This window comes from Engystomops pustulosus, chromosome 10 (genome assembly GCF_040894005.1).
Source record: "Engystomops pustulosus chromosome 10, aEngPut4.maternal, whole genome shotgun sequence".
Taxonomy (NCBI): domain Eukaryota; kingdom Metazoa; phylum Chordata; class Amphibia; order Anura; family Leptodactylidae; genus Engystomops; species Engystomops pustulosus.
This window is the reverse complement of record NC_092420.1, coordinates 76,155,097-76,166,672: the sequence shown is the minus strand read 5'-3', so window position 1 is coordinate 76,166,672 and position 11,576 is coordinate 76,155,097. Positions and strand designations below refer to the sequence as shown.

Here is an 11,576-nt window from a genome sequence, read left to right as displayed (position 1 = left end):
CAGAAGAATTTTCGGATATCTTTGTACTCAATCTATATGGATTCACGTCTGCATCAATAAGCGCAGCAGCTCCGTACAACGTCCAGCACAGAGTGAAACACGACAAGCAGGCGGGTGGCTGTAGAGAAGATGAGTTTATTAATGGTAAAGCAGATCTGAGCAGACGGTGCTCACACAAGAACACAAGGAAAGGGTGGGAGTGAATAGGGGTCTCCATACTCTAGATCCCGATAAAAGGATGGCACCTCGCCACCTCCTATATTATATTTCATCCCCCCAAAGAGAACTGGCTACTTCTCAAAACATCTGGCCCCAAACTGTGTGTTAGGTGTATGAGGTGCTGTACGTGTCGGGACACCAGGGGTGCCCTGGACCTACACAAAACCACACGCAAACGGGGGACCTGTATGATGACTCTACGTAGAAGAACCATTTCTCCTTCCTTCCAGGTTGACACGTGAGGCACCCGTGCTCATCTTCACCGTATTTTCCACTTGATCATATGTTCATCTTGCTCACCATTCACACACATCCCGGCTCTCTCACTGCTTGTGTGCAATGCTCGTCACGTTGCTGGAGCAGTGTAGAGGACAGAACAAATTCCTGTTCTTCCCTTGTGCTATGAGCTCTGGCGACTAGTATTGCGACTCCATCCTACGCTTCATTCGCCCCTCTGCCAGATGGAAGGGACTTCGCTAAAAAAGAAGGCTAATAAGAGGGAGAGGAAAAGGTCAGCTGTCGTCTAGCTATCACCATGGGGAGGCTGTATAGCCAGGCTCTACTTATTCTAAGGTTCTGCCCCACTGTAAAAGCACCTCCCCGAATATCATCAGCCCCCATCCATCCATCCATCCATCCTGCAATACTCAGGGGAAACATTGAGCGCACACACAAACACGCATGACACGTAAGCAGGCAGGGAAGGACAGACACCAAAGTAGATTAAAGACACTTGATGGGGAACAAGCAAGCATTCGTAACTGTGACACAGACACACAACCCCTCACCCATTCCCCTTAGAGGGGGAAGAAGAAGAAAAAAAGCCACCCATTCAGTCACACCTCCCTCAGCCAGCACAAGCTGGTGGGCGAGAGGGGACCGGTTCCTCTGTCTCCACTAGTGGAGATGGTTTCTGATGTTCAGTTGTAAATTGGATGTGGGGGGCAGAGGGGTGTTCCTTGTGCACCCGCCACCTGGAAACAGAACCATAAAACTCAATACGACTGAGGGGGAGAGTTCTTCTTGCCCCCACCTGCCTTGCACTGCTGGGGGATATTCCTATCCATGTGTTAGGCAGAGGCTCAGGGGTGCTGTGAGAGGCATGCACAAATAACGAGAAAGATGGGGGGCACGTTACCCCTTATCCCCTATACTCAAGAAGTCCCAAGCTCCCTCTGGATGGGAACTTCCTGCTGTGTCCGTCAGGTAACTGTGTCGCCTGCGGGCGGAGGGGGTTTTTCAGATTTGGTGGGATACGCTGGACGCTCCCCCACATGTGCTCCCCCCCAGATCGGTGAGGGGGGGAGAGAGGGCTGCCCTCCTCAGGGCTCAGGACATATCCCTGTCCTGTGCTGCTGACCAATCATGCCATATATGTCACGGGATACTTCTCCTCGTCTCTCTCTCAGTGCGGAGGATTGAGTGATCCCTGTCCTCTCTGCTGCTTCTCCTTCTGCTGCATCAGGAGCTGTTCCAGGGCTGACGGACCAGGATGCATCATTGTGGTAGACCATATGGACTGGAAGAGGAGGAGGAAATGCAAAGGTCAGCAGAATCAAACTAACATATACAATAACCACTTGTCATAAATGACCCTTCTAAATGCAGTATAGTAACCGAGAGCTGCTATCATGCAGAGGCATAACATCAGCTACCACTATATTCCTGCCAATCCCACAAGAGGAGGAGCCATCGGGCCGTGCGGCCATTGCCGGAGGTATATACGTCACCCAATGGCCGTGTGAATGTGGCCTAATGCTGTTACATAGTGCAGCAATAGGAGATGCTATATAGCAGTAGTGGCGAACCTATGGCACGGGTGCCAAAGGTGGCACTCAGAGCGATTTCGGTGGGCACTCAGGCCATCACCTCAGGCTGTTTGGAACTGCGGGAAAAGTGAGAAGGTGTGGACAGGGCTGCATTATTTTTGGAGATACTCCTGCTGGACCCATCATTCTTCCTGTACACAGAGACCCTGGAGAGAGGCTACAATGAGAGTCTGAATTTGCCTCCTTCTTTCAACTGTATTGGTGGCCCCAGGGGCTGATACAATTGAAAGATGTGGAAGAACAGGTAGAAATAAGTTACTGCTTAAAATACCATGTTGGCACTTTCTGAAATATAAGTGGGTTTTGGTATTAGTTTGGGCACTCGGTCTGTAAAAGGTTCACCATCACTGCTATATAGCCTCCCACAATACACGTCATGAAATGTGATGTACAATGTACATGGTTTAAATATGGAGTCTGCCATCACTGTGCGTGGTTCTGTGGTCCTACTGTGCCCTCTAGTGGCAATATTGCAGTGGTACATCGGTAGGATAACAAATATGTTTCCAAAAGATAAGCTAATGTAAACTATTGTGTACTTCCTTGTAAAGTTAATGGACATAAATCTGTCATATACGGAGAGAGGAATGTTGCAAGAGCCTTTCAGCAAACAGCTGCCACGTGCAATAACAAGAGGTTAAGTAGTCAAAACTTTTCACTAGTAAGATATATCGGTAAAGAATATCCCTATACGGACACAAACCTTCAAGCTCTCCATGAGGGCAGACGAGTCCTCTCTTGCGTTGCTTTGGGCCGTCCAAGCATTTGCACTGCTGGAATTATTTATCTGGCGCCAGCTGTTCTCCGAGGAGGAGGCCACGGACAGGTAGTCCAGACCAAAACCTCCCATTGCTGGACAGGGTGAAAGAGGAAAAACAAAGAGTTATAAGGATACAATTTTCCCTGTACAGACAGCTTGGCACAGGCCAAGTTAGTAGAAATACCTGGCTTGTCCGTCTTCCATCGGTCAGCACCGCGCCGATCGCGGTTATCTGGGGTTCCTATAGGCCCAAAGTTAGAGAAAGGCTGCGCTGCATGGTTGTGGGTGGGGGGAGAGCTCGGCAAACTGCTCGGGTTTGAAGAATGAGGCGACTGACTGGCTGGTGTAGAATGATCTAGACAGATTGAAGGCAAAAGTATAAAGATAAGAAACTACAAGTAAAAAAAAAAAAAAGTTTGGATCCTAATGAAGAGCCTTACCTGAGCTTGCCGGAAGAGACGGAGACCAAGGTTTCCCCTCAAACAGAGAGTACAGAGAGGTCTCCTGCTGCCCTATGGGTGGGCACACTTCAGACTTTGTGCTACTACAGGGCGACTTGCTGTAGACATCATTGAAGACGCTGTTACCGGGGAACCTTTCCTGTAAGGAATAGAAAATAGTATCAGAGCACAGAACGTGAACCGTCCTCATACACGACTCCTGCCTCCTCTACGCAGACACCTCTCCATAGCCTCCCCTTACCTGGCTCAGGGAAAATCCAGTGAGTGAGAGGAAAGAGGGGGGCTGGGATATCAGCTCAGATGGCTTTTCCAGAAGAGACTTCTCCAAAAAAAGAGAGAGACAATTTACTGCCAGCCCATTGCATTGTGCAGTCTGCTACCAACATGTACATGTGGAGGCAGGGTACAGGCACTCGCCTATAGGGGCAGCCTTGATGGGAGTACACCCCAATTTACCTAGCTATACCTACACCATAAGACGGCATGATCAGTAGTTGACATAGTTGGCATGATTTCACCCACGAACATTCAACTTTTTATACCTTTGTGCACTGTATTAGATCAAAAAGACAGCTCATTTTATAGTTCTGGGTTTTTCCATCTTGGTAAGGGCATGCCATAAGTCTTATAGCCGCAGGACCGACTACAGGAGTTTGAAGGGCGACTGTCTGGTGGTCTTATAGGAGAGATTCACATGTGTAAGGGTATATTCAGACGTCCGGAAGTCCTGTGCGCCGCACCTCTCTCCTCTCCAAAGAGAGATGGGAGGTCACGCCGCAAATCAGGGCAGGTATAGGCCCTGCTATATTTTTCGGAGGGGCCAGACACGCAATCTGGTCACAGCATGGTATAAGTTGATAATGCACATCTATGGCGGCCGTTAGCTAGCTGCTGTTTTTGCTGCTAACTCACGGTTGCTATACCGGATGTCTGAATTTAACCTTAGACTGAATAAAGTTGAGAAAACCCCTTTTAAAAGAAGCACTCCATTCAGAGCTAATTAGTTGAATAGTGCCTCGTGCAGGGCCTGAAGGGAGGAGCACAACTCATTTTAATTGTATTCCAAGAACCTTGCAAGAACCTAGAGTCCTGCTCCTACCAGGTAGAATTCAATGAAATCAGCCTTGAATGGAGCGTTCCTTTAAATTAAAGGTAGTGTACACGTCATTGGATTTACAGGATCATCCTGGCCATTGAAAGATAATAGAATTGTACAAGTACATACACATCAGTGCAGAAGGAGTATTAGAATTGCAGCAAGAGAAGCAGGAATGAAGTGAATATTGTAGAATAATGATATCTAATGAGAAGCAGGGAGAGGCGCAGCACACAGAATACATACAAAGAGGCTTCGTCCAGGGAGTGTGGCCAGAGGGCCGAGCAGAGCTGGGTACAGATCAGGAGGAGGGGAGAAAGCCAGCTCTTCCTCCTCCTCTAGAGCAGCCAGACTCTTTAACAGGTCCGGGGGAAGGAGAGGGGAACGCTTGGGTTCCTAGTAAGAGACGGGCAGGAAGAAACAAGGGAGAAAGAAGAGGAAAGAAAGCAGAAAAAATAAAAAAGGAGATAGTACAAGAGAAGAGGTTATACAAAATCTATAGAGCAGACTACAAAGTACCGTCCTACAGTCATCATGCAGGGGGATGCAAGAAGATTACAACACGATTTATTCTGGAACGTTAGTTGCTTATTCTTCACCCTAATCACTGCAAAATGTCCGGTTTAGATCAACCATGCCTCTTCTGATGTATGTATGTATGTATGTATGTATGTATGTATGTATGTATGTATGTACACATCCATCACATTCAGAATAGATATTAATTCAAAAATTCTAATTACACTTATCTCAATAAGGGCTGTTATGGCAGTAAGCATATGGAATTCTACTAGTGCCAATAACGTTTAGGGAACTTTGCAGAAATCTACCATGTGTGAATATACTCCCCCAAGTCTGTTTTGCTTTCCTTTCCGAAAACTGGTTTCTCAAATTTAAAGGGGTTCTCCCACAAATTAAACCTGGGCCCCGTCCTGAGGACGCAGGGCAAGTGTCTGACTGCAGGAACACCCTCTGAATGGAGATTAGGTGGCCCTAGCTTCACTCTATTAACTTCTATAGAACAGCTATGTCTTACAAAAACATAGAGCTAAATGCTCCCCATTCACACAGAAGCATGTGACCCCCTCTTTCCCACGATAACAGGGGGTACTAGAAGTCAGACCCCTGGTGATAAGACACTTTTTTTGTCTTTAGTGACCCCTATCCACAAGCCAGGGTAATACAAGGTGATCAGTGATAATCTGACTGCTGGGAACCCCAACATCTGGGAGAATGGGGAGGGAGTAATTGGAGGACATGTATGCAGCCTTCCAATCCATTCAAGACTATTGGAGTGTCAGAAATTGCCAAGCACTGCGCTCTGGTATTTCCTGCACTCCCATCCACTGACTATGAAAGTGCTGGAGAATTTATACTCCTATACTACTCAATGGAGCAGCAGGGCACACACGCAACCTGCCACTACACCCATTAGGTAGAAGCCCCATTCTCAAAATTACCTTGGGTCTTATTCTCATGAATGGTGGGGATCACAGCAGTTAACTAGAAAACTTGGGACAATCCCTTTAATGGCCACAAGTGAAAAAAAAGTTCTAGTAAGTATTATAAGTGCTGTAATTGTCTTGCATTCCCCATTAAGTGTGCTGAAGAAAGAAGTAAAAAGGAGGAAAAACTGGAAATCCAGGAAAGACAAATCACAAACTTAAAACACAATCAAAGTTAGTGAGGAGAATAGGAAGCAGGAGATTAAGAAGCCTCATTGCAATAACCTGCTTTCTGCATAACAATCCTACCTCGAATGGCAATCGGGTCATTGGTTCCTGTCCTGAACGATAGCCAGAGGGTTGGCGCTTGCCCCTTTGGTTATTCATTGACTGTTGTGCCAACAGAGCTCTGTTGTCGTTCAGACTGTAGGGTGCCTGCTCCCCCCAGTAGAAGTCGGACATCTTCATCTCCGACGTGTTCTGGTTGTAGGCATCCATTGGGAAAGACTTCATCTTCTTCTCCAAGGGCTGCTGCATGACGGGATGCTGTAGGCACTGCTCCAACATGTTCAGAGGTTCATTGGGTAGACGACCATCCATGAAATAGTTCTGCTTCATGGGTGGAGGCAGCAGCTTTCCCAGTGAGTTTGGGACTTGAGGAGAGTTCCACAACTGCTTCGAGGCGTCTGCCGTCTGCTGGTACTACACAAAAAACAGAGATGAGAACTAAGGAGATGGAACTATGACGCATCAATGAAAACAGTGGACTCTTGAATGAATCAGAGGAAGCACAGTCACATCATCCCATCCCAGTCATGGCCTCCAGTACATTACTATGGGCAACTAACTGGTAATTCTCCTCTCCCAAGTGATGGTGAGCTTTAACCTCTTGGACTCCCATGATCTTGAGTTGCTATGGAAGGACACAATAATACAGCAGCCCCTTACTTTTTAGGACTGGTGGATGTCCCAAACATTACACCACCACAGATTATAAAGGGATGGAATATTTTAGCAATCGTTATGATAAGGGAAAACCCTTTTCAAGTAGAATATGAAAGTTCACTTATACCAGATGTGCTAAATTTATTACAGTGGCTCAAGCCAGATGATAAATTTAGCAAGTCTTCTGACACTTCTGTCAAACTTTACACCTCCTCCTGGTTGGCTTGATTTGCATCAAAATCTTGCTGCACACAGGCAACCTTAAATGACACCCCAAGTCAAGCCTTATTTTACACTAGACATGCTGCTGGATTAACAAGCAAAAAGCACTTAATATGTTTCATTTGTGGTGGGTGCAAATTGAGTCACAATTGTGGTGCATTAACTCACAATTCCAATTGCGGTCCTAATTTGTGATAATGCATAGTACACAGATGTTAAAGGGCTGAACCCAATCTGATGGGAGGGGGTGGGGGGGCAGACTGCTGAGACTTCCTGGCTACCACCAATTATAAGATCACAGGGGTCTCATCGCTCTGTGTGAATGGAGAGGCAAGCAAGTCATGCAAATGGCTCCTCCATTCATTCTCTATGGGACTGCCACAGAGAGCTGAGCATCCGCTTACACAATGAACTGATTGGCAGGGAATACACTTGGTCTATTCTTCAATTCAGAAATACATATAAGACCCCAGTTCTCAGTGGCGGAACTGATCGGTAATTTATTGCAATATGGTTCAACCCCCTTTAAAACACTATAATTGGTGCAAAAACCCAGTTCCCCGGTTACTAGGTAGGTAGTATACAGTAGTGGTTGTTAACTACTGAAGGACACGAGTAATACCTGTTGGAGAGAAGGGTGATGTTGGGGATTTTTTCCAAGTGACTGAATAGGTTTAGTGGGCGACTGCTGTTGCTGCTGCGCCATGACTTGAAGCTGCAGCTGTGCTGATGTGGGTGTGCTTGGTTGGGTTGGAGAACCGGACTGCGCCTGAGGCTGCATCTGGGTACCAAGGCCTCCTTGGTTAGGTGTCCCTGGTCCTGAAGGTCTCTGCTGACTGTAAGGAATGTGGGACTGTTTCCCTGGAGGTCCCTGATTCCCAGCAGCAGAATGAGATGAAGGCTGCAGGAAAGATCCAGGGACGTTGACTCCAGGAGGAAAAGTATAGCCAGAACTCATGGAGAACGCTACAGGTGGGATGACGTAGGTAGGAGGGGGGAAACCTGCAGAGAACAAGTGTAATCAGTCACAATCCTTAAAAACGTACTCCTTGCCACACATTTAACAAAACCAGCACAACTACATGCATAAATATTAACCTGTAAAAGACCCATTCTAACAAATACCTGGTCGGCTAGGCAAAGGCGGGAAGGCTCCAGGGTGGTGGATAGGTATGAACTGTGTGTTGGTGCTTGGACTTGATGTCGGCGTCACTGGCGTTTTTCTCGCCTCAGAGACTGGTGCTTTTACCTGCAAAAAAAACAAAAACAAATAAAAAAAAAATTACAAATATATTTTACAATGATACCAAAACAATTCGACATCTCAGCTGGGGGGCTTCCATTATTTTGCTCTGTCATAGGCCCAGGATTTTACATGGCATCTGCAAAATAGGCTCCAACCAGACGTAAGCATAGCCCGATCATTCATGCTCTGCCAGTATATGGTACTTACCTGCACTGCAATACTCTGCTTTGCCGGCTCTTGCACCTTGTCAGTACTGGCCTTTTTGGGTTCATTCTTTCTTTTAATGTTATTATCCTTCTTGTTAGCAGTCATATTAATCCCCTTGATAAAGTCTCTCTGCTCTTTGCCAGCATTGGCTGATCTTGTGTAACTACGAGCCGGCATCTCGCGGTTCACCTCCTGGGGTTTAATGTTCTCTTTAAAAGTAACCACAGGCTTTTCAGAAGATTCCCCATTGGGACTGCGCCCAGTGGAAAGTACAGACTTCAAACCTGGGCTTCCCTCAGTTTTCTGAACGTCTGTTTGTCTAGTCTCTAGTGGCGAGGAAACGTCTTCAACATCATCTGCGTCTTCAATCATGACCTCAGGAATATCAGTGGAGAAGTAAAGTTCACCTTGCACAGTTTGGTATTGTAGCAACCTGTCAACATAAAGCAATAAGGTTAGAAGACATATTCCTGATGAAACATTGATCCATCAGCAGTCCTGCACAGTCACCCTCCAGAGAGATGAAAGCGAGAGGATTCTGCAATTTACATGACGGATTCCCAGGAACACAGGCAGCTCCCCAGGAATTACAGCGGAGATGTGAGCCCTGAAAGATGCTGTATTATGCACACACCTTGGCTGGTTTTCAGATATCCACTTTCCTAGTGATACGAGACGAATCGGTCTCAGGCGGCGGTGCTGCGTCTCGCGGTCTCCAATAATGGCTTGGTGGCCTCTAGAGAAGTCAAGGTTTCTAAAATAAAATTAACAAATTCAGATTTTTTTTTGCCTAATGGAAAGAAAACAAAAACCAGTAACCGAGAACAATAATTTGCCAGTACAGGCAGTCCCCTACTAAAGAACACCCGACTTACAGACAACCCCTAGTTACAAACGGACCTCTGGATGTTGGTAATTTACTGTACTATAGTCTTCGGCTACAATAAACAGCTGTAACAGTTATCAAAGGTGACTGCAATTAAGTGTTATTTGTTAATCCTGGTTCTTATGACAATCCAATATTTTTAATTTGCAATTGTCACAGAGACCAAAAATTTTTGGTTGGGGTTACAATTATAAACTATACAGTTCCGACTTACATACAAATTCAACTTAGGTTCTGTAGGTTTGTTCTTATCTTGTACATAACCCGGGGACTTCCTGTACTAGAGTAATGTTGAAGGACCTTTCTAGGTTATACATACTGCTAATACTACTTCTATCAATGTATATAGGACAACACCGATTTTAAAGGAACGTATAACACAGAACATAGCGGGGGGAGGGGGGAGGTATATAAATCCACTTCTGGCATTACAAGGGTCTTAAATACCACATTCATTAAGGCTTTTAAAACTTTTTTTTTTTTTTTACACTTATGACAAGTCCAACTGGGGAGAGGGGGGGTTGTGGTCTCTGAGAAAGGGGATGTAGTCAGATGAAAAATAGCCAAAAATAAAAGATGGGGCACACACTAGACCAACTAAATAGTCGTCCAGTTGACTCGTACACTGCACCATAAATTTGGAGCAGCGTTGTCTAGCTCTGCGTTGACGGACCCTGCGATACAATGATGAATTGCCCCCAGTGTGCCATCTGAAGCAATCAGGTCATAGATCAGATCATACATTTACTGATCATATGTTGTGTCCTAAAGGATTGCAGCATATTATAGAGCAACAGAGAAGATGAGCAGATAACTATATTGCTTTGTAGTCCAAATTCCATAGAACCTGTTATTTTACAATACAATTCCTGCTTATTTTAGGCTTAGGATACCAGGTAGTCATTCCTTAGTGACTGACAGCCTTTCCAGTATACGCAATCACTAGAGTAGATTTGCCCATATACTGTAACTAGTCTCATACATAGACTGACTGTAAGCTCTTGGGAGCAGGCCATCACTCCTATTGTTTCATATTATCTGAGATAATCTGTTACAATATCCTTAACAATATCCTGTTAAACACTGGTTGTTGTTCCCATTTTGTGTCGGCTTAAAGTGAACTTAACAGCAACTTAATTGTGTTGTACAAAGTATCAGCTCATGAAGTGCGGTTTTACTGTTTACTTAGGGTCGTGACTATTTTTGGAAGTTGTACTACATGAGGCATCTAGTTTGGACCTACCCATCATCATTATTTATTACTAGGTTTGTGATGTCCCAATTGCTAAAATGTTGTACTTCTTTCTTATAAAATAATAAAAATACAGTCAAAAACTAAAGGAAATCTAGCACCAGGATGTAGGATGGTAAACCAAGCACACTGACATACTGGCGTTTTCCGCCTGTGGCAGGATCTGCTCTTCATTTACATTATTATGCCTTTAACAGATATCTACCATCAAAATCAGTACTCATAAAATTAGCCTAGTTATGTCGCTTGGATCCATGACCTCCTTCCACCTAAAATCAATGTTTAAAATTATGCTAATGAGCCATAAAGACTACTGGGAGTATTACCAGAACCCCACTGTGCTAAAGCTCTAAAGCTTCACAGGCTGTTAAACGGTGGGGAGCACCCCCACCCCCCACCCCCCAACTCCCCACTGTGTGAGATTGCAGTAGGCAGAGGTAACACCCCCAGAGCTCTTCTTGCTCATTAGAATAATGTTTACAGTTGAATAAACATAATACAGTTAAAAAAAAAAAAAAAAAAAAAAAAAAAAAAAAACACAAGCTCAGGTGTAGACACTTGCCTGAATGCTGGTCGAAGAGCCAGAAACCCTTGCAGCTCAAACTCCTCTGGAAGCGGCAACACTGAGTATCAAGAAATATTTTTTTAAAAAGTTGTTAAACCCTAACCTATCATGCAAAATTTACCCACCCAAAATAAAGACTTCATTAAAAATATGTTAAACATTGACCTTATCCCCAAATGGTTTCTTTCAATGGCTGCAAAAAAAAAATCAGTTTGTAAACTTATAAGCAATTAACCTGATGTTAGTCACACTAAGAGTCATGCATATTAGAATTTACTTGCACTACCCTGCCTCCTTGTTCCCGATTAACAGGTCTATGATATTCTGTTGTATGGAACATTGCGAGAGCTCAGTAACACTGTTGGGCACTTAAAGTCGTGACCAGAATGACATCATCTAAGGTCCCCTTAGATCTGCAACGTCTACCTCATGTATGTATCTGA

At 44.9% G+C, this 11,576-nt stretch overlaps 1 protein-coding gene across 7 annotated transcripts in view; it reads right to left on the bottom strand.

Annotated features, from left to right (window-relative positions):
• Nucleotides 1-119: 119 nt before the first annotated feature.
• SMG7 (SMG7 nonsense mediated mRNA decay factor) overlaps nt 120-11,576 on the bottom strand; it is a 36,721-nt gene continuing 25,264 nt past the window's right edge. The window contains exons 12-23 of one of the 7 annotated variants that reach the window (XM_072127281.1): nt 11,131-11,191; nt 9,065-9,166; nt 8,431-8,863; nt 8,103-8,226; nt 7,600-7,979; nt 6,120-6,512; nt 4,612-4,761; nt 3,511-3,591; nt 3,249-3,408; nt 2,993-3,163; nt 2,752-2,900; nt 120-1,738 (exon numbers count right to left, since the gene is read on the bottom strand). In XM_072127281.1, the coding sequence (XP_071983382.1) occupies nt 1,625-1,738; nt 2,752-2,900; nt 2,993-3,163; nt 3,249-3,408; nt 3,511-3,591; nt 4,612-4,761; nt 6,120-6,512; nt 7,600-7,979; nt 8,103-8,226; nt 8,431-8,863; nt 9,065-9,166; nt 11,131-11,191 (2,318 nt within the window). In that variant the 3' untranslated portion in view covers nt 120-1,624. Of the gene's footprint in view, nt 1,739-2,751; nt 2,901-2,992; nt 3,164-3,248; nt 3,409-3,510; nt 3,592-4,611; nt 4,762-6,119; nt 6,513-7,599; nt 7,980-8,102; nt 8,227-8,430; nt 8,864-9,064; nt 9,185-11,130; nt 11,192-11,576 lie in introns of all 7 variants that reach the window. The other 6 variants (XM_072127279.1, XM_072127280.1, XM_072127282.1 and 3 more) reach the window with 6 other exon arrangements.